Source organism: Somniosus microcephalus, chromosome 32, assembly GCF_052327205.1.
Source record: "Somniosus microcephalus isolate GS21.2 chromosome 32, FLI_Smic_1.0, whole genome shotgun sequence".
NCBI lineage: Eukaryota > Metazoa > Chordata > Chondrichthyes > Squaliformes > Somniosidae > Somniosus > Somniosus microcephalus.
The window spans coordinates 20,528,373-20,555,367 of record NC_141018.1 but is presented as its reverse complement, the minus strand read 5'-3'; the positions used below and the strand labels follow the sequence as shown (position 1 = coordinate 20,555,367).

At 43.1% G+C, this 26,995-nt stretch overlaps 1 protein-coding gene across 2 annotated transcripts in view; it reads right to left on the bottom strand.

Annotated features, from left to right (window-relative positions):
• Nucleotides 1–26,995, bottom strand: part of LOC147097327 (RNA-binding protein, mRNA-processing factor 2a) — an 80,907-nt gene that overhangs the window by 7,147 nt on the left and 46,765 nt on the right. The window contains exons 4-7 of one of the 2 annotated variants that reach the window (XM_085972202.1): nucleotides 23,403–23,465; nucleotides 15,371–15,521; nucleotides 15,028–15,135; nucleotides 10,085–10,233 (exon numbers count right to left, since the gene is read on the bottom strand). In XM_085972202.1, coding sequence (XP_085828328.1) covers nucleotides 10,085–10,233; nucleotides 15,028–15,135; nucleotides 15,371–15,521; nucleotides 23,403–23,465 — 471 coding nt within the window. The remainder of the gene's footprint in view (nucleotides 1–10,084; nucleotides 10,234–15,027; nucleotides 15,136–15,370; nucleotides 15,522–23,402; nucleotides 23,466–26,995) is intronic. The other variant, XM_085972203.1, reaches the window with a different exon arrangement.

Here is a 26,995-nt window from a genome sequence, read left to right as displayed (position 1 = left end):
GGGAAATGAATTAAAAAGGGAAGCACTCAGATTTAACCTGAATTAGAAGGAGCACCAAACCTGGAGACTTAAATCACAGCATCCAGAAGAATCTGGTTTCAGGAAGCCTGCTACCAGACATTACACGATTAACAACTTAGATGAGGAGATGGAGAGCCACATATCCACGTTTGCTGATAAGAGGCAGAATTGTAAGCAGTGTAGATGGAAGCAAAAAAATTACAAGATTAACAGATTACATGAATGGGCAAAACTGTGGCACATGGATTTCAATGTAGGCAAGTGTGAGGTTATCCCGGCCCAAAAAAGATAGATCAGAGTACTTTCTAAAATGGTGAAAAGCTAGAAACAGTGGAGGTCCAAAAAGACTTAAGGGAGCCCATGTACAAAGTAAAATGTCATGGGCAGGTACATAAAATAATCAAACAGGCTAATGGAATGCTGGCCTTTATATCTAGAGGACTAGAAGTTATGCTACAGCTATACAAAGCCCTGGTTGGACCACACCGTAAGGATATATTGGTTTCGGAGGGAGTGCCGCGATTTCCAGAACGATACCTGTATTCCAAGGGATTAAGTTACAAGGAGATTACACAAACTAGGGTTGCATGCCCTGGAATTTAGAAAGTTAAGGGGTGATTTGATCAAAGTTTAAAGATATGAAGGGCAACTGAGGATAGAGAGATAGTTAGAGGGGGTAGATAGAGAAACTATTTGCTGGTTGGAGCATCTAGGACTAGGGACATAGCCTAAAAATTAGAGCCAGACCTCCCATGTTAGGAAACATTTCTTGGAACTCTTCTGCAAATGGCAGGTCAATTGTGATTTTAAAATCAGAGATTGATTTGTTAACTGAAGGTATTAAGGGATATGGAGCATAGGCAGGTATATGGCATTAGTTCGCAGATCGGCCCAAGGTGGATCAGGCTCAAGGGGCTAAATAGCCTACTTCTGTTCCTATTCATCTGCAGGTGAAATGGCCAACAATGAACAAGTGTTGGTAGTGAGCAATGAAGTCTTGCATGTCTAAATACCACAAAGGGCACTGCAGCACAAAGCAGAGAAATGATTCATAATAGGATGCCTAAAGGTTGGGTGTTCAAAAGAATAAGTCAACTGAATAGTTTGAACCAGTTTCATTACTGGAGGAACATTTCTATATTGCACTGGCAGATTATATTGCCAACAGTACAGAAATCAGATAATCAATCAGTCTCTTTGGGCCTTTAATATTTTATCCGAGAACCATTATATGTCCTGGCATGGTATCTGGCTCTGTACCTATAATCTAATTTGCTTAGACTGGTCTCCATTTGGTTGGAGGCATTGTTGCCATCTCCATCCAAAAATTTGAGGTTCTTCAGTAGACTCGAGAGGCAGCATCTCAAATACTGGAGTGAAGCTGGATGAGAAGAATGGGTAGTGCTCAAGCCAAGTGGGCATTGTCATAACTGATTTTATTTTATTTTTAAAAACCATCGTTTCAGCACGTGCGACCACTTTCTTGCTTTCAAAAGGTTGGGCAAAAAACAAAACGTCAAAGATGGCCCGAGACACACTCAAAAAAGGTGCAATGAAGGATTTGGGATCAACTCTTAGAAGGAAGTCAGTCAACAGCTAGAGAGCAGAGAACGGAAAAGTTTGAGCTGGAACTTCCCCCCCCCCCCTCACTCAGTCAGTCAGTGAATCGTTCCATTAGGATGTAGAAACAAAAACCATAAGATTTGGTTATCTGGAAGAGTTCAAAATGTTGCCGCTACAAGTTGTGGATTTTGACCACATACAGGGGGTGACAAGCTTAGCAGCTATTCAAGATTGATGGTGATTCATCTACATGACCAATATTGATGTACACAGTGCAAAAGACTGTAGTACTGGTGAGTACAAATGTGGAAAAATTCAATGCTGATCAACATCCCAAAGGCCCAGCAATATAGAGTAAGTTTCCAACAGTACCAAGAACAGGTAGGGAGTAACTGATAGCTGAAGCCCAGGGCAGGCTCTGGAAACAGTAGTTCAAGACTAGTCTAAAATTATGAGGGGCCTAGATAGAGTGGATAGGAAGGACCTTATTCCCTTAGCAGAGAAGTCAATAACCAGGGGGCATAGATTTAAAATAATTGGTAGGAGAAGAGTTGGAGAACTTTTTTTTCACCCAGAGGGTGGTGGGGGTCTGGAACTCTGCCTGAAAGGGTGGTAGAGGCAGAAACCCTCATGAAATGTATAAAGTGCTTGGATATGCACTTGAAGTACCTTAACCTACAGGGCTATGGACCAAGTGCTGGAAAGTGGGATCAGGCTGGGCCAAATGGCCTCCCATGCCATGAATTTCTATGATTTTATCATTCTAACAAGTCTGTAGAAAATCTCAGGGCGGGGGGGGGGGGGGGGCGCATAGTCCACAGCACAGGAGAGAAAAAAAAACTCAGAACAAGGTGAGTTTAGAGCCGATAGCTAATGAGCTAGGGAGTTAATCTCACTATTTCTGGCAAGCACACTCAAGGATGCACCCATCATTCACTGTTGGCATTAGTGACCCTGCCCAGGTGTGGTGCATGTGAAACTGATCTTTGGGTTGAAGGCAACTAGTTAGATGCTTCAAGGGCACGGTTCCTGGAGAGAGAGTTATTGGAGACCTGAAGGGGGTGATGGAATCTGCAGGCAATTCCTGGCAAAAAAGTAAATATTTTGTAGACCAATTCTGGGAGAATGCTCATGAACAGACTTTTTTTTTGGGGTGGGGGGGAAAGAGAGAGGGGTGGGGGGAAAGAGGAGAGAGAGACAGAGACTGGACAGTTCCATGAAAGTATGATCTGAAGGGTAAACAAAAATGGATGAGGTGGCAATGCAGACTATTTATAATGAGGGTGGGGTTTGGTCATTCAGGCAAAAATAATGAAACTCTCCCCTCCCCACAAAAAGGTCAGTTCTCTAATGAGCATTCTCCAAGAATTGGTCAGCAAAATATTTACTTTTTTGCCAGGAATTGTCTGCAGCTTCCCATTGCCCCTCCAGGTCTCGTTCAATGACGCTCCAGGAGATAAACTAACATCTCTGACTCGACCACCCTTTCAGGCAGTGAGGTCCAGGCCCTCACCACCCTCTGAAAAAAATCTCAAATCCCCTCTAAACTTCCAACCAATTACTTTAAATCTACACCCCCTGGTTATTGACCCTTCTGCCAAGGGAAATAGGTCCTTCCTATCCACTAATTAGGACCCTCAATTTTATACACCTCAATTAGGTCCCCCCTCAGCCTCCTCGGTTCCAAAGAAAACAACCCCAGCCTATCCAATCTTTCTTCACAGCTAAAACTCCCCAGCCCAGGCAACATCCTCGTAAATCTCCTCTGCACCCCCTCCCGTGCAATCACATCCTTCCTGTAATGTGGTGACCAGAACTATAAGCAGTACTCTAGCTGCAGCCTAACTAGTGTTTTATACAGTTCAAACATAACCTCCCTGCTCGTATATTCTATGCCTCGGCTAATGAAGGCAAGTATCCCGTATGCCTTCACTACCTTATCTACCCGTCCTGCTACCTTCGGGGCTCTGTGGACATGCACTCAAGTCCCTCTGATCTTCTGCACCTCAGTGTCCAACCATGTATAGTGTATCCCCTTGCCTGGTTAGCCCTCCACAAATGTATTACCTCACACTTCTCCAGATTGAATTCCATTTGCCAGTTCTGCCCACCTTACTAGTCCATTGATATCTTCCTGCAGTCTGCAGCTTTCTTAATGATCAACCACAGCGCCAATCTGTCTCATCTGCAAAATTCTTAAATCATACTTCCTACATTCAAGTTTAGCATAACATCCTTGCTTTTGCACTCCATGCCTCTTAAATAAAAAAGGATCCCACAGGCTTTTTAAAACAAAAAAAAGTCAACTGGTTCTGCCACCTTCAAATATTTGTGTACATATACCTAGGTCTGTCCCTGCACCCCTTTCAAATTATATCGTCAGAATATAAAGTTAGCAAAAATGCCTCATACCTTTGTCAATAGCACTGGAATCTCTGTGCACATTAGTTTAACGGCTTCAATAGACTTCAAACTAATGAGGCAGAACTAGCTACCAGCTCCAAAGTTTGTCATTATGCTGCTTGAAGCCTTTTCATCTTTTAATCATGTGCTTTTAATCACTATGGCAACCAGTTTAAATTTGTTTTTGTTTAACTGACGTACACCATCATTTTTTGAAGAGCTTAAGTGCTACATCTTGAACTTGGGTCTCGTTGGATTTAAGAATTCAGTTTTACCAAAGGATCTGAATAAGAGTTGCCACTCAAATCCATTTTCAATTATGCGAGTAGGCAAATAGGCTACATGTGGAGAGTCCTACAAGGTTTATGAGTGGAATTTGTTGGTGCAAATGTCAGAATTTATTGGAGGCTGTTCCTTTTGAACAAGCATAATTTTTAGGTCAATGAGTTCCCTCTGCACAGCCTTTATAACCTTCAATGACATCAAACTTCAATTAATTTGCTTCTCCCCTCAGAGAAAGTTGGCAGGTGACATTGGAATACATTTAGTTACATGCACATTACAAGCCCAGCAATGTTAGAAAGTCACGGCAACCCTGCAAGTCATTCACGCATCTACATCAGGGTTAATCAAATTAGGGAATGGTTATCTGCAAATTTCGGCTCCAGAATCCATCAGGAATCTATCCAACCCAACATTCTGCCAAGTAGATTCTTGGCCAAGGGATGAACAGCCAGGCCCAAGAGAGCCTCGGCTGAATCGTGCCGAAATGTCAAGTTAGCTTATGTAGGGCAGGCAAACAAAAGTTCACCATTTTTAGATAGAAGCTTTTATTGTGATGCATAGAAATGCCACACTGCAGTCACCAGTTGACAAATCTCTTACAGGGACAAGTTAAAGTTCCAGATTCTTTAAGACAACACATTAGTTTCCAATGGAAAACAAAAAAAAGGGACAAACACATCCCAGAATCCTATGGAATAAATCAATGCTATAAGTCAGTGTGACCTGGATGATAAAAAGGCAGGTTTCACTCGTCCTGCTCTAGTGCAGTGATTTTAGTTTCTAGTTTTAGTTTAAGGCATACCTTTGGTTACATATTCTGCAAGTAAGTTTGCACTAAATTTTCTCTTCTCTTCCCCAGCTCACCTGAAACAACCTTCTTAAAAAAAAAGTCTCCACACAGCTTAAACCCACTGCTACCAACATGGGCATGAGTTAGTAAGTGGTGGTTCCAGTAGTCTGGCGAAGTGGCATCTAGGAGCGACTAGCACCCTCCACTATGGGAGCCTCATGAAAAATGGGAACATTTTAGATATTCTCTTCCCCCCTCAACATATGTCCAGTTTGAAATTTACTACCTTAATTTAAATGTCAACTTGATATTTGAACAAAGATTGTTACAAAACAGCACACATACCTAAAAGAGCATTTGAGAGAAAGAAAGTTTGGAGCCATTAAGTCAGTCAAATACTAGGATTGATATCAGGACATAGAAACATAGAAGATAGGAGCAGGAGTAGGCCATTCGGCCCCTCGAGCCTGTTCCACCATTTAATGAGATCATGGCTGATCATCCAAATTCAGTACCCTGTCCCTGCCTTCTCCCCATATCCCTTGATCCCTTTAGCCTTAAGAAATATAATCTAAATCCTTCTTGAATATATTTAATAAGTTGGCCTCAACGGCCTTCTGTGGTAGAGAATTCCACAGGTTCACCACTCGGTGAAGAAATTCCTCCTCATCTCTGTCCTAAACGGCTTACCCCTTATCTTCAGACTGTGACCACTGGTTCTGGAGTCCCCCGTCTTCGAGAACATCCTTCCTGCATCTAGTCGGTCTAGTCCTGATTGAAACTTAAGTTTCAATGAGATCTCCTCTCATTCTTCTAAACTCTAGCGAATAAGCCTAATCGACCCAATCCCTCCTCATACATCATTCCTGCCATCGCAGGTATCAGTCTGGTGAATCTTCACTGAACTCAGTTTGACAGCTATTCCAACTTTGTACAAATTTGTGAAGTGACATTTGGTACACAAGGGCAAGGCACTTGCCAAAGATACTGGTCTATTGAAAGAGGCCCAAAAGAATCCAGGACTTGAGATTAAGAGGCTTACAAAACATGAGAACAAGTGGAACAGGAAAGTGAAGACTTTACATTTTTTTTTTTTTATTATATAAAAAAGGGGAGTGGGGAGAAAGTAAAAGAAACTTGATCCAGATCCTCAGGCTAAGATATAAATGCAAGCAAGCAAGCTATTTAACTCTGGTTAGGATCAGATGTAAAATTAAATAGCTTCAAAGACAGGAGCACAGAATTATGGGGAAGCCTAGCACAGACTGCAAATTCTGCGATGCAGAAGAGTATCTTAGACGTGACCGTGGACTTTTTGGGGGGGGGGGGGGGGGGGGGGAGGCAGTAAGAGGAGTGATGGCCCTTTTCTTGTTCCAGTTGGAACCTTGTTCTGTATTCTCTTCACTTGCGGCCAGATCCTAAATTGAATAATGCATTTACACAGTGCCTTTAGTGTAATAAAACAGTCCAAGGCGCTTCACAGGAGCATTCAGATACTAGGACAAGTGACCAGAAGATTGGTCAAAAAAAAAGGTAGGTTTTTAAAGGAATGTCTTATTAGTAAGGGTAGAGACTTAGGAGGGAATTCTAGAGCCTAGGGCCAAGGCAGCTGAAGACACAGCCGCCAATGGTGGAGCGATTTGAACAAAAAAAAACACGGAACAGGCAAGAGGCCAGAATTGGAGAAGCGCAGAGATCAGAGGGCTGTATAGGGAGGGGCAAAAACCAAGGAGAATTTTTAAAAAAGGGGTTACCAGACCATGAGCCAATGCAAGCCTGCAAGCCCATGGGTGATGGGTAAATGGGACTTGGTACAAGTTAAGAGTTTTGCATGAGTTTAAGTTTATGGAGTGGAAGATGGAAGGCCAGCCAGGAGAGCGTTGGAATAAATAGAAACATAGAAAATAGGAGCAGGAGCAGGCCATTCGGCCCCTCGAGCCTGCTCCGCCATTCAATGTGATCATGGCTGATCATCCAAACTCAGTACCCGGTCCCTGCTTTCTCCCCATACCCCTTTAGCCTTAACAAATATATCCAACTCTTTCTTGAATATATTTAATGTATTGGCCTCTACTGCCTTCTGTGGTTGAGAATTCCACAGGTTCACCACTCTCTGGGTGAAGAAATTCCTCCTCAATGGAATAGTCAAGTCTAGTGCCAACAAAAGACATGGATGAAATTTACATTGCACAACCAGGGATTGTTTAATAAATTGCATCACCAAGAGCAGGTCTGGTCATTAGGGGGCATAGTAAGTCTAGACAATTGTCTGCTACTTAAAAAGGAATCAATAATTGCACTGAAGAGTTTCCCCATCTAGTTTTTAAACTTATTGTCCACATCACCTGAAGATTGACTAGAAAACATCTTCCACAAATGGGCTACAGGAACTTGGCTGGGTTTGCAAGTGTGAACAGTTTCTGAATAAGTCAGTTACTTTTTGAAACTAATAAAATTCTAACAGGACTAGACACAGGAAGGATGTTCCCAATGGTCGGGGGAGTCTAGAACCAGGGGTCACAGTCTAAGGGGTAAGCCATTTTAGGACAGAGATGAGGAGGAATTTCTTCACCCAGAGAGTGGTGAACCTGTGGAATTCTCTACCACAGAAGGCAGTGGAGGCCAATTCATTAAATATATTCAAGAAGGAGTTGGGTATATTTCTTAAGGCTAAAGGGATCAAGGGATATGGGGAGAAAACAGACAGGGTACTGAATTTGGATGATCAGCCATGATCTCACTGAATGGTGGAACAGGCTCGAGGGGCCTACTCCTGCTCCTATTATCTATGTATCTTAAAGCATTGCCAGACTGTGTACAACCTCAAAACAGCCAAAGAATCAACTACAAACTGCTTTCTCCCCCCTTCCAATTCCAAAATACGTCAAATTTCCCATCCTTTGGCTGCAGGCACAAGACTAGGTTGTTTACCATTGCAATATACAAAACATAATGCACGCCACAAGATCCCATCTACAACCCACAACCCCTGCAAGTGTGGTTTGATTTGATCTGGGCACTCTCCAAGACGTGGTGATTTGGGGACGGGCCATGTCCAGTCGTAGTGCAATCCGCTCAGTTTAACAATGTTCATACTGGATTTTTCCAAGTCCTTGATTTAAAGCAATACCGGTAGCCAGCGTGCATTATTCAAACAGCCTGCGGAGACATTGTAGAATCCCTCCCCATTCCAACATTTGACATTGACAGTCAAGGAAGATTCTCCAAATTACACATCAAAGCAACATTGCAATGATTAATGGAACAGATCAGGTTTGATACACAAATTATAGGATTAAGGAAACTTTAGCACGCAGTTCAAGTTTTCCCCACTTACAACAACAAGCAGAAGTTCCTTGCATCATTTATTTTAAAAAAGACAAACAGCCCATTTAAAACCAAAAATCAAACTTGGAACCAGGACCACCATATTAGAAGCTAGACTCAGATCATGGAAGTTACATGAGCGTCAAAGCAGTCAGAATGAGGGAGTTTACTTTAGTTAAAGGGTACCATCTTCATGCCCAAGCGTTTACTAACGGAGGTGGGGGCAGGGGGGAAATAAAAAAACATAAGACATTGCCATGCATATGAAGTGAAGCAGTGACCTGGTTATTGTGCTTTGTATTTACAAGGGCATTACTGGGCAAGATTGCACCCTTCAATTCCTAGCCTGTGGACCTGGTTCTCATTATAAATGGAAAAGCATTAACTGCATGTAAATCATGGAGAATATATAGTTATATACCAGATGTCTCTGGAAAGCACGCTAGATACCCAATATCATCCCTCTTTCAAGTGGAGGTTTGCATATTCAGGCATTTTAACCCTTCTGTTGGCCAAGCCATCTTAGTTAAATTTATACTGCAAGGCTGCTGTACCACAGGCCAAACCAGAACAGTCATGGGGACGTTTCAGTTGTACATATTGCACCAGATGCATCTGCTTGCATGGAGTTATGATCAGTACAGCAGCTTCCGTGACCAGGAGGCTGCAGTCAATTCATTCCAATTTTGACCACTTGCCCAAAACCTGCATCACCAAGTGGGCCACAGTGCTTCTACTCAAGGATTCCTTTCTCTCCCACCAGCTCATAGGTTTACCAAAAAAAAGTGGAATTGCAAAAAAAGACTTGTGCCAATAGGAGCCAAACCACACAACATAGTTTTGCTGCTACAAGGCCAGTAGAAGGGTTGGAGGTTCAGCTGAATTTGAAACGCTCGTTCCTGGGACACTAGAAAGCAGTATGGAGTCTAGAGTGCAATCCAACACCAAGGCATCTTATTCCACAGGGAAAAAAGCAGCACCTACCTTGTTTTTGTGCTTCCAATCCCTAAATGAGCATATGGGGATAAAGCATCCTTATCCTCACTGTACAGAGATAAAGGACTATAGTGCTCAGACACTATCCTGTTAAATGTGCACCTCCATTAGGAACACCATCAATTTGGGGCACTGAATATCTTGGTGAATTTTTGCCACCAATAGGCTATTAAGCAGAACAACTTTACAAATTGTTAATGCCTTTTTCTAATCAATGATTGAGAATGTAAGAAATGCCACCTCAAGAAAGCAATGTACTGTTGTATACACTATATAAAAAAGGTCATTAAATACAATTCATTCATATTAAAGAAAATCTGGATTTTACTTACTGGAATTCTTCTAATAATCCATTCTTGCTTGAAGTTATCCTGCACAACCACAAGCCTTTGACCCCTGAAAATAAGGCGTGTCTAGCTCATTCTAGACTAGTTACAGCACCATTTACTGCCCCCCTAGATCCAAAATAAAAGGTAGAGTGATCCATGCAAATCTGACTTTACTGCATTAAGGGTTGGCGAGGAGGCAGTCGATTGGATAGGGCCTGTGTATTAGTAAGAAAACAGTGGTTGATCAAGTAAAAAAAAAAGTTGCCTAGTGAGCAAAAAAAAAGATAATTCGGACTCAAAGGAAGAAATCAGGACCTGTGCAGAGAGGTGTTGGAAGTGCTCGGTTGCTGACACAGCTACCATTAGTTACCTGAGCGTGAAGTGCAGCGGCTGCAGCAGCAGCAGCGGGGTACGTGAACGCAGCATGTGGAATGGCAGGGGTCAGTTCTGTTGTGTACAGTGGATAGGGAGCCCAGGCCTCTGGCGATGCAGGGATCAGTGCTGTTCCTGCAAGGTCATCTGAAATATGGAGAACAGATTTCCAGGTTTAGTTTAGTCACCTCCCAAAAAAGGAAAAAAAAAAAAAAAAGTTAGCAATGCAACCTCCAAATCCTAGCCAAAAAAAAATCAAGTCCAGGCAACTTGACTTTGTGCTCTTTTGTCCCATTGACGTCTGGGGGGTTTAGAAAGCCACTTTTGGCACCGTTGACTCACTATACCCTTAAAATGAACACTGATTTGTACACACAAGTTCATGGGAGTGTGTATTCAAAACCTTTATACGTGGGTCTCTACCCCAAAGCACACACCAAGACAAAAAGCTGGGATGCCTTTACTCAAAGCCATCCAATGTGCAGTTTGGGAATTCACCAGGTGGACGTGTCTGCTCTGAACACCAAGAACTAAAATGGCGCACAAATTACAGGGAACTACATGCAAATAAAGGCAAGACTTCAATAAATCCAGCAGCCCTTAGTCGAATTAGTTTGTGCCGAAGCTCAAAAAAAAGGAAGCCAATATATTTGAAAATTTGGCTCGCAAAACTGATTTCCATCTTGTTTGTGGTAATCAATCCCATTTTATGCAATCTTGGCATTTGTAGCCTCACAAAAACCAGAGGCAACCAGGACAGGAATGCCTTCACATCCAACATCTAGTGTTTAGTTACACCCACCCCCCCACAGTTATGGCCTTCATATAGTCAAGTATAAGCAATCTTTGCCCATTACTGCCAAGCTAATGGGGTTCAAGCAATAGATGGACATTTCCTTTCCTAAACCTGAAATATTAAATAGAGGTCATTAATCCAGTTGACAGAATTTTGCCCAAAGCAGACTGTACATATTTGGAGTTGACAATAATGGATCTCGCCAGTTCTAAGATGTCAAGTAAAGTTTGGCTTCATGGTTAAGAAAGCTCCAATTCAGAGTTATAAAGTGCAACCTTAGTATCAGTTGTCTCCATTACTAGAGGGGGTGGGAGAAACCCCAAGAGTATTAGGTTGCAAATGCTTGAGTGTGTGCCAGTATCGGATTAACTGGCTGTTATTGTAGCAGTTTTAAAGTTAGTTCTTTGGGTATTCAATTCCCTACAAGGTCCCCAAAATTTACTGAAAATGTATAATGCATTATACAAGTTCTCTGGGTGAATTTACAACCAAATTCAATATTAGTGAGAAAGTTTCAGGTTCAGAAACATCTCTTTATACTTAAAAAGTGTCAAGGCCCAAAGCAGAGATGAACTCTCCTCCAGTGTCTTAACTCCAGATGGCCCAAAAGCAAGTCATACGGTGACACTAATGGCAGCATTGATGCCAAGTAAACACTCAACACTAGTGAATGCACTGCATAATCTGAAGGTGTATTCCAGGCGATTTTAAAAGCTAGTTTAGCTACAACAGACAACTCATCTCAGCCTCAATAGACTCATGGAATAGCCATTAGACCGACATCTCCACAGAGTGGAGGGATAGTTTAGTTAAAAACAAAATTAGCAAGATTATATACACTGATGTGGCCTTAAAAGTAAACCAAGTCACATGCAATAAACTTGCATCTTCCAGTGAAAGTATGCCATTTCAGCACTTGCCACTCCCCTTACATTCGAGATTGTGGTGAAAGTTGCTTTAAGCAGTTAATCATAGAAAGCTACAGTACAGAAGGACACCATTTCGGTCCATCGTGTCTGTGCTGGCCAACAAAGCTATACAGCCTAACCCCACTTCCCAGCAGGTTACAGCATCCCAAATGCACATCCAAGTACTTTTTAAATGTGGTTAGGTTTCCTGCCTCTACCACCATTTCAGGCAGTGAGTTCCAGACCCCCACAACCCTCTGAAGAAGTCACCTCAAATTTCCCCCAATTACTTTAAATCTGTGCCCCCTGGTTTTTGACCCCGCTAAGGAAATGGGTCCTTTCTATCCACTTTATCTAGACCCCTCAATTTTATACACCTCAATAAAAGGTCGCCCCCTCAGCCTCCTCTGTTCCAAGGCAAATCCATTCCAGTATTGGGCCAAATGTTCAACTTAACACCTAGTGGAAGTGTTCCAGTGCTTTTACTTTTCATTAAGGAAGGAATCACATTAATTAAGCTTCACTATCAACAGATGATGTTGATCACATGTAAAACAGTCTTATGTAGGCCATACAGGATTAAGTATTTAGCTGCATTAACGGAATGTTGCTTAGGATTTCAACTTGAGTCGCAAACTAGGGCTCCAAACTGTTGTGGCTTGCTGCTTTTAAAAACTCAAAACACAAGTATTCCAACATATGAAACCATTTTAAATCACATGTATTTTCCATGTTTGTGCCTTTGTTAATTTCCAAGTAAAATAAAAAAGGGGAAATATTCGGTTGTGCGACCTTAACCTCTAGTTAACTTGAAGTGGCTTAAAAACCCTTCAGTTAATTTTAACTGGACAATTTGGAAGAGAACGGTTCAGTTTGTTGCATTAGCGGCTGTCCTTTTCAAATCAGACATTTAATTCCTGCTCCAGAAAGATTCACCGGGATGTTGCCTAAGCTGGAGCGCTTCAGCTATGAAGAGACTGGACAGGCTGGAGTTGTTTTCCTTAGAGCAGAGAAGGCGGAGGGGGGGACCCGATTGAGGTGTGCAAGATTGAGAGGGGTGTGGATGGGCTAGATAGAAAGGAACTTTTCCCCTTGGTAGGAGGGGTCAATAACCAGGGGGCATAGTTTCAAGGCAAGGAGGTTTAGAGGGGATTTGAGGAAAAACTTTTTCCACCCAGAGGGTGGTTGGAATCTGGAACTCACTGCCTGAAAGGGTGGTAGAGGCAGGAACCCTCAACATTCAAGAAGCATTTAGATGAGCACTTGAAACGCCATAGCAAACAAGGCTATGGACCAAGTGCTGGAAAATGGGTCTAGAATAGACAGGGCTTGATGGCCGGCGTGGACACAATGGGCCGAAGGGCCTCATGCTGTAAAAACGATATAGCCCTAGGCTCTTTGCCCTATATGGGCAAGGATGAGGCAAAACTTAGTTTGATTTTTAATTTTAAGCATTGGAGTCATTTTATACAAGGAATAGCAAAGTCTTATGACTTTACCTAACTGTCTTCAGTTCCTTTTTGAAATTTGAAAATTTTGGAATGGTTCTCGTCCCAACTTGTACCAATTCTAAATTGAATGCATTGAGGAACTAAAAAGTTAGGGCATCCATCATATTAAGATTAGCAGGTAAAATGTTCACTATTGTCCTATAGCTTGCCAGTCAACCAATACAGTATTATAAGTGGGCAGGTAGAGAGTCGAGGCAAAGAGCAGCCACGATCTAATGGAATGGCAGAACAGGCGTGAGGGGCTGAATAGAAAACTCGTGTTCCGTCAACAATCCAAATTGACATTTGTAGGACTAATCCAACTGCTGGTTATACTAGGATAAGTAACTGGCCGAAAGCAATAATCAAAGCACAACCAAAAAGGATTCAATTTTCAACTTGGCATTTCAAAATTAGTCTAGTTATAAAAAAGGGGTGAGAGGTTTCAGTCTGATTTCCTCCTCCTGCCAACAGACTGGTTGTCAGTTTGATAACTGAAGGGAATCATTTCAGTCATGTGCAATGATCAACACTGAAAATTGGGCAATTGGAGACAAATTACAATTGAGACCAGTTTGTAACAGTTTTCTTATTGTCCATGCACTTTAGAATTAGCATAAATTTGTGCAAAGTTCATCTTTAAATTGATGAAGGGTGCAACAAGTTATTCACTTATTTTTGCTACCTAAATCTAGTGAACAATTATACCCTTATTCAAAATGAAAGTGGCCAGTCCCTAAAAGCATCAAGATTGTTCTAATTAGCAACAACCCATATACCAGAAGGTCCATGATTCAATTCCTGTTCTGCAGAGTTAAGTGTCTTTCCTGGGGCATGGGAGGGAGGGAAGGAAAAAAGCAAGGCTCTTGTCCCGATTGCTCTGGAAAGGCACTGAATGCCCCTTGCCCCACTGTTAAAATGCCAACATGGTTTAGGCTCAATGATGAATGGCAGCTTGGACAAGGTACAAGGGGAGCAGCTGGCAACTGAAGAATATCCTACAAGAAAGTCAATGGTTGAAGAAAAAAATTACAAATATTGCACGCCAGATTTAGCATTGTTAGTCATTCCCACAGTATAGATCATAAATCTGATGCTTCAATTATAATAGACAAAAACAATGAGAAATTAAGTACAGGAAACTTTCGATTTACGGCACCTAAATAACCAGAAATCTCAGTTAACCGGCAAAATTCAGGAGTAGGTTCAGGTAATTTATTACTTGCCTGCCTCCATCTGTTGCTGTGCAAGGGTGTGGCTGCAGCGGTTGCTAAGCTACAGAGACACTTGCAACTTGTGGCCATTGTTCTGAACTTGTTGCTAAGCAACAGGGTTTGTTGCTTTATATGGAGCTCTCAGCTCCGTATCTTTTACTATAGCGCTCGGTTATCTGGCACCATGTCGGTCCTGTCCATGCCGGATTAAAAAAAAGTTTCCTGTATGGAGATTGCATTTATGTACTGCTAGAAGTCACATGGAATAAATATGACTATGCCTTCAACAAGGAGCCTAGTAACAAATTGGAGGCTTCCATTCAAGGACTGGCTGAGAAGGTCATCTGACCTCGAATATATTTCACCACTTCAGCTATTCCACTAGATGATACACTGTGGTTGTGCAGTGTGCCATCTTGGGACAGGTGTGGTGTGGGGTTTGGGGGGGGGGGGGGGGGGGGGGGGGCGAGGAGGGGTGGTGACGCGAAGAAGTTTAAAAAAAAGAGCACCAGTCCACCACAACAGAAGCGCACCTCTCAGCCACATGTGGGGTGGTACTGACTGGCCTTGGAGAAATCCGTGATCAGCATCCCATCCTAACGGCTGGAGGAAGCATGGTGGTGGGAGGCAGCAGTGGGGACCTAAGGGCGGAAAAAAAGATGAATGCTCCTTAATTTCCTACTTTTATACCAATACCGATGCAATGCATTTCTCAGCTTACTGTCATACAAGTTGCTGTCTGCAGCTCCCTAGAGGCATTGATAAGGCAGTCATCATGGTAAATGGCCTTTATTTTTTTATTGGATCGCTCGACAAGTATTTAAACACAGATTAGATTATGGCATGTAAGATTAAAACGGAGAAGTAGATACTTACAGGGGTCCCGTGCAATGAAGTGAGCGCCCAAGGCAGGGTGCATATTTGTGGGGTTGGGTGTGGCCATCAGCTTGCTTTTAGCCATCTTCGTGTTTGCCTTTGCAAATTCCAACCGGAGAGTTTGGGGATTTTCTGGATCAAATCGAATGCCCTAAAAAAACACATCTCAATCACCAATACTGTAAAATATTTTATTTTTAAATGGCAAAACAAGTCCAAACGCAGATTGGGTGACCGCTTTGTGGAACAGCTCCATTCAGTCTGTAAGGGCTCCGTTCAGTACGTAAGGGTGACCCCGAGCTTCCAGTCACTTTAATTCTCCACTCCGACCTCCCCCTCTTGCATTGTAGCTCGAGGAGCAGCAGCTCCGCTTTCGATTGGCACTTTACAGCCTTCAGGACTCAGTTCAGCAATTTCAGACCTAACTTCTGCCCCTATCCTTCTTCCCCCTTTCTCTCCCACATGGCAGCTGTCTTATTCTGCCAGTGCCATTTACACTTCATCTAGAGCCATCTTTTGTTTCTTAACTGGTCCCATTACCATCTACTATTGCCTTGCACCATCTCTTAATCTCTCCTGCCTTCCATCCCATACCTTCCCTTTTGTTCTTTCCTCCCCTTTCCCTGCCCCAGCACTTGCTTAAAAACCTGTTCCATCTCCAGTTTTTTCCAGTTGAGGATAGGGGCAGAGGTTATGGTCTGAAATCAACCCGAAATGTTAACTCTCCTTCACAGATGCTGCCTGACCTGCTGAGTATTTCCAGCATTTTCTGTTTCCATTCCAAAGAAAGGTAGACAGTTTAGTCCCAAGTTTTTTAATGCTAGGATTCAATTAGGATAGGGGATTCAGATCCGCTATAAATTAGACATTTGCCAGTTAAAGACAAAGATCCAACTACGTGCAAAACTTTACCATGGAACATTCCTTTTAAGATCAAATGTTAACAGCAGCATTTCAGGCCACAGGTTCCAACGTCACTGAAGTAAGTTGGATGGACTACAGTCAAGTGCATCAACAGGGGAAGATGCACATTACACAAGTTGAGTTGATGGGAGTCAAACCAGCTTCAGAAGTTGGTGCGAGGACCCAGCAACCGACGTGAAGTGGCGGCTTTCCACCTCGATAGCGAGTGGTCACGCTCCATTTATACCAGCAGCAGAGTTGTTGTAAGCCACACTGCTTCACAACTGTGCTAGTTTGTGGTTTCCATGCGAGTATGCCATTTAAAAAAAATTCAAATGACTCTTCCTACAACTTCAGCAATGCTCGAGGACTTCACTCTGCTTCAAACCAAAGCTGGAGATTGTAAACCTGTTTAGAAAAAAAAAAAGGGACTGCAGAATCAGATTAAAGCTGACATTCAGCCAAACCAAGCAACTATCTTCCCAGTAAATGCTGGAGCAGTCTGGTCATGGAATCAGTTTCTTCCACTTAAAATACATTAACAAGGATTATAGACATACACAGGGCAGGACACAAGCCAAGTTACTTCCTAGTAAGGACTTCCAATTGGGGTCTGCTAGCCCCCTTCCCGAGGAATGTTGTGGGCACAGAAAAGCTATTTATACAGGATGCGGCTATCGATCTGCTGCTTGCCATGAAGGAAGGCACATTTTCAAATGTTCATTCTGACTGCAGCAACTCAATCCAAATTGAGGGGGGGGGGGGGGGGTGGGGTGGAAGAGTCAATCCAAGTTGAGAGAGGGCATAAGACCACTTAGCAGGGTCTACAGGGCCAGATTAGAGGATGCAAGAGTGAATCACCTACCAAAGTATGTAGGCACCTTTGTTCTATACTCGCACCATACAAAAATGTACCAAAAAAGTATAAGAGGGTGCACAAAATACAGCCAATGGACAGTTCTACTAGATAAATGTTGCACTAAGAACATAAGAAATAGGAGGAGTCAGCCATTCGAGATTGTTCTGCCATTTGGCGGATCTTCTGCCTCAACTCCATTCACCGGCCCTATCCCTTGATGCCCTTACTAGTCAGAAATCTATCGGACTTCTGTTTTGAATATACCCAATGACTGAGCCTCCACAGCCCCCTGGGGTAGAGAATTCCAAAGATTCACCACCCTCTGAAGAAATTTCAGTCCTGAATGGCCAACCCTTTATATCTTGAGGCTGTGGCCCCTGGTTCTAGACTCCCCAGCCAAGGGAAAACATTCTCCCAGCATCCATCCCATCAAGCCCTGTAATAATCTTGTATGCTTCAATTAGATCCTCTCATTCTTCTGAATTAGAGAGAATACAGGCCTAGTTTACTCAATCTCTTCTCATACGTCAGTCCCGCCATCCCAGGAATCAATCTCGTGAACCTTTGTTGCACCCCCTCTATGGCAAGTATATCCTTCCTTAGGTAAGGAGACCAAAATTATACACAGTACTCCAGGTGTGGTCTCACCAAGGCCCTATATAACTGGAGTAAGACATCTTCACTCCTGTACTCAAATCCTCTTGTAATGAAGGCCAGCATACCATTTGCCTTCCTAATGGCTTGCTGCACCTGCACATTCACTGACTAAATCCTTCACAGGTCAAGTTAAGGTGACTGCATGACTACTTTATACAACCACTTCAAGCATTAATTGGAACTCAAAATGGAGATTCCAGAAAGCAGCTATACGACAGCTAAAACAACCTTCAACCCTATCCTCTGAACTGCCTGCAAGTTGGTCATGCAAAAAACAGACATGAGCCACTTCACTATCCTTTGGTTACTGAGTTACTACAGGAGCACCAGAGCCAACTGTCTCTACAAAATGAAAGCAATGCTAAACTCCATATAGGAGTAGTAGGCAAAATGCAACAGATTTGTTCAAAACAAAAAGTGGAAAAGATCGGAATTTGGGAGCATGATGAGATCCATCATGAAGATGCCAAGCAAAATAAGTTGATCCCCAGCGAGCTGATAATTCTGTGTAGGGCCAAAGGCCTGATTTCCAGATGTGCTATGTAAGCACAGGTAATTCCAACAAAGCCAAAAAAGTTCACAAGATTGAAAATTGAACCCAAAATACAGGAAACTTTTTTTATCCGGCACAGACGGGACCGACATGGTGCCGGTTCATCAAAAATTCCAGATAACCGAAAGCTATAGTAAAAGATACGGAGCTGAGAGCTCTGTATAAAGCAACAAACCCTGTTGCTCTTCAGAACAATGACCACAAGTTGCAAGCGTCTGTAGCTCAACAGCTGCAGCCACACCCTTGCACAGCAACAAATGGAGGAAGGCAAGTAATAAAAGTTACCTGAACCTACTCCTGAATTTTGCCGGTTAACCGAGATTTCCGGTTATTTAGGTGCCGGTAAAATCGAAAGTTTCCTGTAGTAGGGTTTTTAAATTAGTTGTGCAGCGTTACAATTTGACAGCAGAAGCCCGACAAAAGCAAAGTACCTTTAACATAGCAAAACGTCCCAAGGTGCTATCAGACTAAATGACATGTCCACAGTTGAGCCTCCACATCGATGGATCAGAAATGAAGTAAAAGGACAGAAGGCCCCATTTTAAGAGCGGACCCTGGATTCAGGTAACCAGAGGCAGGAGATCTCCTGTTGGCAGTAGAGTATCTGACAAGGACCACCACTTACATGGCACCTTTAAATATAGTAAGGCACCACAAAGTGTTAAAAAACAAATTTTGACACCAAGCCACATGAGATTAGGACAGGTGGCCAAAAACTTGGTCAGAGGGGTAGGTTTCAAGGAGAATAAGAGGGGCAGAGGGTTTAAGGAAGGAATTGCAGAGCTTAGGGCCTAGGCAGCTGAAGGTACAGATGCCAAATAGTGGAGCAATGAAAAAAAGAGGGGCTGCATAGAGATTGGAGGGTTTTAAGAGGTTACAAATGATACATGGGAGAGGCGATGCCAAGGATTAGAAAACAATGCATGGTTGAAAAGCTGTGCCAAGAATATACACATCATTGCTTCTCCAATCCTCCAAGGCATGGAATAGGGGTGGGGGGGGGGGGAAGAGAAATATACCACTTCTCATTTGAATTTCCCCACTTGTCAAAACAGATGGCAAGGTCCATTGTGTGCTGAGCTAGCACTAATACCCCTTGTTCAGAGAGAGTCAGAGCTACTACTTAGTGTTTCTGCTTTCCTTTTTTTATTTTAAAAAAGACCCCAACTTCAATCTCTGTTGCAACAAGAATTCCCTGAATTGAGATTATAGACTTCAAGACAAGAACTTTACAGAACACCAGGCCCCTCCTTCTCAGGCAGTCCCTTGGAACCGAGGATGACTTGCTTCCACATTTAAAGCGAGTTCTCAGGTGACTGATGAGTCCAATGCAGGACCTACAGTCTGTCACAGGTGGGGCAGACGGTGCTTGGGTTGATGTGCGCTCCTTGTGCTGCCTGCACTTGCTCCCGACGAGACTCGGTGTTCGGCGCCTTCCCGGATGCTTCTCCTCCACTTTGTGCGGTCTTGGGCCAGGGATTCCCAGGTGTCGGTGGGGATGTTGCACTTTTTCAAGGAGGCTTTGAGGGTGTCCTTGAAGCGTTTCTTCTGCCCACCTGGGGCTCTCTTGCCGTGCCGGAGCTCTGAATAAAGCGCTTGTTTTGGGAGTCTTGTATTGGGCATGCGGACAATGTGACCCGTCCATCGGAGCTGATTGAGCGTGGTCAGTGTCTGTCTAGATGGTTTTGGTGACAAGCATGCAGACCTGGTTCCATCCTTGAAATAGGCACCACTCAATTTCATTTAGGCAGGGGAGGGGAGAAAGGCAGTGCAGGTGCCATCAGATATAATTCCCAAACCAGAATGTCTTGAAATCCTCCAATAGGGAAACTACACAAGGATTCAGACTTTAGTCTCACCGACAACAGGGCTAACAGATTAGGTTGCATTTTTCTCCAAACTTGCCAACAGGTCTCTCAATTACCATGACTACCCCAGAGAAGCAATCATAGCAAACTCCAGTAGGTGAAGAATTGGGAGATCAGGACATCTTGAAAGCAGCACATTTTAATGCTGCATCAAAAAGGGTTCCATTCCAGGAAACTGGTCTCCATCAGGTTCAAGAATTTGAGGGACTACTGGTCATACATTCGGATTTATTCCCCCATGTCTGGCAGTAGCAGCAGCCTGGTGCCAAGCTCAAGGCCAGCGATATTCAATGCCAAATACTTCATTAGGATCTTCCAGAAATTAAGAGCTCACGTGCTTAATGTTAATTCTGGTTCACCCCATTTGATGCAGGATAAGCCAACCAGGTGGGCTTTACTGACTTGGTCCATCAAAACAACTGTGCCCACAGTTAACTTGCATTTACAAAGCACCTTTAACGTAGCAAAACATCCCAAGGTGCTATCAGATTAAATTTCCACATGTCCACAGTTGAGCCGCCACATCGATGGATCAGAAATGAAGTGTAAAGGGAATTCTGCCTTTTCCATTCCACCCGGCAAGAGGGCAGGAAATCAACTGGGACAATCTGCCAAGGAGAAAGCCTACACCACCGCATTTCTTGGGGACCCGTCCAAGAATTGAAGAACAGTATGAGAAGAAAATCTCAAGCAGGGGCCAAAAACCAAGTTGTGCAGGTGTGGTATCTGCCTTTTTAAAAAAATATAGAGTAGGAACAAGTCATGTCAGTATTCAGTGATTGCTGCATGCCAAGATTGGCCTCAGGATCCAGGTCAGAAGGAAGGGAGTGAGGGGGTTACTCCCTCATTCCATGTTCTATGAAGGAAGCAGCCAGAAATAAATGATAGCGAAGATGAAGAGCCCATGGTTGAGCACAAGCTGTCAAAGAAAAAAAGTTACATGGTTTGACAATATAAAAAGGTCTTTTAGATTCAGTTAGTCCTCAGCTGGAGTATTGTGGCCAAGTCTGGGCACTGCACTTTAGGAAGGATATCAAAGCCTGAGAGGGAAGATTTACTAGAATGCTACCAGGGGAGAGAGAGTGAGATTCTCCAACAGTGAAGGGGACATTTGATGTGTTCAAAATCATAAAGGGTTTGAGAGTAAATAAGGAGAAACTTTCAGTGGCAGGAGGGTCAGTAACCAGACAATACACAAGGTGACTGGAAAAGATATGCAGCAATTTAAGATGATCTGGAGCACACTGCCCAAAAGGGTGGATGGTTAAGACAACTTTAAAGGGAATTGGATAAATACTTGCTGGGCTATAGGGAAAGAGCAAGAGTGGGACTAATTGAGGGCTTTTAAAAGCCAGCACAGACATGGGCCAAGTGGCCTCCTTCGCTGCTGATCATTCTATGATTCTAAGGTCCTTGTACCAGTTGGGCATTTCTGCAGCATGTGGAGAAATTACCCCATTTCAAGAGGCGACTATTATAAATGTTGTATATCCTAATGGAGAGTGCAGTTGTTGCAGGTAAATTCACCAACAGTAAAGCAATAATCTGCACTGTAATCCATTAGTTGTAGTCATGCTGGCCCTGGCAAGTAACCAAAAGGGCCTGAAGGGAAATCTTTAGCATCTACTGCCAAATATGTCAGTATTACAGTCAAAGAAATTGCAAGCAGAGTCTGAACATGGTGACCTGCTAAATTTCTAGCACCTGCTCAATCCTCAGAGGCCTCACCACAGCTTGGCGATGTTAGATTGGCACTGGGCAATACGCGGATTATAGAAACTCATTTGAAGGCCTGGACAATGGTTGATTTTTACACTCCACATTTCCTATTAGTATTAATTGCAAATGCCTTTATATGGTTAGTATGTTGGGGGGGGGGGGGTGGAGAAAGAGAACGACATGCTGGGCACATTTGAAGGATGCATGAAAATGCCATGATCATTTCCTGCTAGACATTCAAGCAGCATGGAAAAGGCTCACTCCAACCCAATAAACTTTCCCCACATTGGAGGTGGAGATGCTTGTAACCAATTAAGGTGGTCAGGATTTTAGCTCTTTCAATTAAAATGCAAGTCTTGCACAAGGTAGTGTCTTGCCTCATGTTGTAGAATGATAAAGGTAGTTTTAAATGGGCATCAAGGAGGTCTATCTGGTGGGTGATGGAAAGTTTTTTGCAACAATTCAGCTCAGCTTTAGAAAAGTTTGCAAAGATTCCAGTCAGACCCTGGGGCTGTATCAGACATTTGGTCCAACTGTATCCTACTGATGGGTCTATAATGCCCAGGAGCCTCCTCAGAACAGCTAATGAACCATCTGCCAGGCAGACATTCAACTTTCAGTCAGGTGGCTTGCAATCTGGTGGTGTAGCAGCAAGTTAGGCAACTTATACAGGTAGAAACAGGAAAAAAAAGGGAGCAGGCCATTCGAGCCTGCTCCGCCATTCAATATCATGGCTGATCCTCTAACAATACCATATTCCTGCTCTCCCCATACCCCTTGATGCCTGTTGTCTAGAAATCTATATCTCCTTAAATATATTCAGTGACTTGGACTCTACAGCCTTCTGTGGTAGAGAATTCCACAGGTTCACCACCCTGAGGTGAAGAAATTTCTCCCCATCTCAGTCCTACCCAGTATCCTGAGACTGTGACCCCCTCATTCTAGACTCCCCCAACCAGGGGAAACATCCTCCCTGTCTAGCCCTGTCTGAATTTTATATGTTTCAATGAGATCCCCTCATTCTTCTAAACTCTAGTGAATACAGGCCTAGTTGACCCAATCTCTCCTCATTCGACAGTCTTGCCATCCCAGGAATCAGTCTGGTGAACCTTTGCTGCACTCCCTCTATGGCAAGTATATCCTTGCAAGTATTTGTCTAATTAAGATTGGAGGGGGGTTGCAGGGCATACCTGGAGATGTTTTACCATGTTAAAACAGGAGTTATAGCAATACAAGTTGGTGGGTGAGGGAGAAAGAAAGGTTGAAGAAAACTCACTTCAAGGCAGTGCCATTGACACTCACTTTAGGGAGATTGCAATACTACCCTATGTGGGAAGATAGCCACACAGTTAAGTTGGTTTCCAACTAGGGAGGTATTCCAAAATTGGAAAGCAATAGGAATGCCACTTCCTTCAGCTAGCCTATTCAATGGATGCCTTCAAAGATCGGTCTTCAGTCTAGATCAGTACTTACATTTAACGCATTCTTTGCTGCTTCTGCTCCAGCTCGACTGTCAAATGTAACAAAACCAACCGGCTGAAAATATAAAAAAGCCAGTGTTAGTGCTAGAAATTTAAAGTGATAAATGATGCACCTCAGTTTAGGATCAACAAATAATATGTGCTGGTTTTCAACTTTCAGGAAGCTGAAATCACTATAGCCAATTAGCTTTATATCCTTTGCAGTATAATCTGAAGTTGTTCAAGGACTAACCAGCTTTCATCCTATAGTCACAATAGGAAAGTCTTGGCTTCCATGTCTTTCAAAAGATGTACATTAAAAATCACAGAGAGACATCCATTTGATGTACTTGGAAAATAAAATGCAGGACAATCCCAATTCCCACCTTCTGCTTATGTACAAGTTATAAAAGAGTGTAGCAATTGACTGCACACAATTGAGAGTTGAGTGGCAAGTAGGTATACTCCTAAAGAGAACTGGATTTACCAAGTGAAGCTGCTCATGAAATTGTAGGACAATTAGTGGACAGAAAACCACAGGCTATAGTGCCCCTGCCTAGGGACAAGTCAGTCTTCACCTGGTTTACACTGCAAATAGCTAGTGAGTTATCTCCAGTCAGTATCTCAGACATGCCAAGGACTTGCAAAGCAACACTTCCTAGGCTGTGCCAAGATGATCAATGGTAAAAACAGTACATCCCATCTATTGAATTAGATATTCTGTCCATCTGTGTGGGGAGGGAGGGGAGAGAAAAATCAAAGAAAGCAGAAGGAGAAGCCAGTTGAATAACCTTGTATATGCTTGGCATCGGAGCTAGCTTATTTTGTAATGCCTTATACAACAGAAAATCCAGACAGACAGACATTGAATCCAGGTCAGTTCCACTGCAACGTAAGGCTAGAGGGACTGGTGTACATGGGAGATGTAATTTTCTTTAAATCCAAACACTAGTATACTCAGTGGTCATTCTACACAAGTTACACAAAAACCTGAAGCAAATCTGATAATTGAAGACTGGCCAAGGTAAAGGCTCCATCTCAAAGCAAAGTTTGACTACCTTGTTGCATTAAGCATCTTAGAGCAGTGAAAAATTTTACACCTAAATATATTGTTTTTATTCATTCACAGGACATAGGCATTGCTGGCAAGGTGTTTTGCACATGACTTATAGCCATCCCATAGCTGGGAGATTCTATTCAAGGCCAAGATGAAGGTTAAGCCTTGCACAAATAAGTATTTGAATCAAGAGCTTGTGAGAGTGTGCATTTAAGCTTTGATCAAATTGGTCTTGCTTTTAGGCACCAGATTTAGATGGTGAAAAGCAAGTAGCCGAAACCATACGTTGGACATATGGCTTTTATTTCACAGCCAATAAAATGCAAAGCTTGGAAAATGGCAAGTCAAATCAAATTCATCTCTGCACCATTGGAACTCATTCCTCAGACTATATTTCAAAATCAAAAGCTTCCAAGTTCAGCAGCTGCAAGCCAAATACTCACTTAATATTTTGAACACTTGTAGCCTTGCAGAATTTTGGCTCAATTGTAGTTCCAGAACCAAGCCTTAATTTACAGATCTTCAGTTGGATTTATTAGATCCCCACCCCAATTCAGTTGCTCTAGTTCAGTGACCACAACCTACCAACTGCCAAGATTACCAGAACCAATCAGTCCAGGACAGAGTGAAGGGCCCAACTGATTACAAAAGATTCAGGACACTTTGTAGAGCAGAGTTCCCCCATGCCCTGATCCATATTACTCCCTCCACCCAAAAAAACATGGTCTTGGATGTGCACAATTCGTTATGTTTGCTTACACAGGTGGCTGCACTTACACTTAAATTTATTTGTGCAGCGCTTGGAGATGGTCTGGGAACATGTTTTGGGTAGAATGTCTATGCAAGCTCTGTGCCCCAAAAGAGCCTGAAATCTAGTTTAGGACATATTGAGCAGGAATAGTAACCTCAGGGGGGTTGTACTGCTGTTATGCACCATAGCTGGATGGAAGGCACAGCATAAATGAACAAGACCAAAGTTCAGCCAAACCCATTTTGAAGCAAATCTAACAAAAAGATAACAATGGGACCATGTACAGGAGAAGGCAATATTAACCTCATCCTATCAAATAGGCATTTATGTAGCACCTTTAACAGTGAAATGCACTTCATAGAGAGTATTAAAATTTGACACCAAGCCACAAGGCGATTAGGACAGGTGGCCCAAAGCTGGTTAAAGAGCAATAGGCACATAGAAACAGATAGGAGCAGGAGTAGGCCATTCGGCCCCTCGAGCCTGCTCCGCCATTCAATGACATCATGGCTGATCATCCAAATTCAGTACCCTGTCCCTGCTTTCTCCCCATATCCCTTGATCCCTTTAGCCTTAAGAAATATATTTAACTCCTTCTTGAATATATTTAATGAATTGGCCCCCACTGCCTTCTGTGGTCGAGAATTCCACAGGTTCGCCACTCTCTGGGTGAAGAAATTCCTCCTCATCTCAGTCCTAAATGGCTTACCCCTTATCTTTAGACTGTGACCCCATGTTCTGGACTTGGGTGTAGCGAGAGGGGTTTAGGGAGGGAATTCCAGAGCTTGGGGCCTAGGCAACTGAAGGCATGGTTGCCAGTGGTGGAGCAAATATTGGGGATGTGCAAGAGACCAGAATTGGAGGAGAGCTACGATCAGAGGGCTGCAAAGCTGGGAAATATTTTTTTTTTTTTTTTTTAATAAATAGAGGTGTTGCCAGACCAGGAGCCAATATAGGTTAATGAGTACAGGAGTGATGGGTGAACAGGACTTGGTGCAAGTTAGGATACAGGCAGAGTTTTGGATGAGCTCACAGCCAGGAGAGCATCGGAATAGTCAAGTCTAGGAGGTAACAAAGGCATGGAGGAGATTTTTTAGCAGATGAGCAGAGGCCAGACTTTAGCTAGAGTTGGACAATCTCGATGGGAGGGAGTCAGAAGCTCATCTCCAGGTACTTGCCTAACTTGGAATTTGTAGATGCTAAAGAAAAACAAGCCCCACCACCTCCTTGGTGACCCCTTCATCCATGCAACCTGTAAAAGTGGTCAAGTTGAAAAGCTTTTTACAATCTTCCTACGCCCACATTTAAAACTTGACTAAAATATTGTAGTCCGTCCATTTTTAGGGCCTTGCACATCAAGCTTTCTCTCCCACTTCTGGAACCTCTCCTTACAGGTGCCTAATCCTAATTATTAATTTGGTTGCTTTGCTGCTCTCCAATGCCTGCATATTGTTAGTGACCCAGTACCCCAGGTGGACTTGAGCCTGTACTTTGTTAATACTTTGTAAATCTCATACAAACAGGTCATTTGGCCCAAATGGTCCAGGCTCCACACAAGCCTCCTCCCACTCAAGATATCCTATTCCTTGCTTGTGTACTTATCTGGCTTCCCCTTGAATGCAGCCAAGCTATTCGCCTCAACTATTGTGGTAGCATGTCACACTAACCACTCTCTGGTAAAGAAGTTTCTCCTGAAATCCCTATTGGATTTATTGGTGACTACCTTGTATTTTATGACCTAATTCTAGTCTTGCTCACAAGTGGAAACATCTTCTCCATGTCTACCCTATCAAACCCT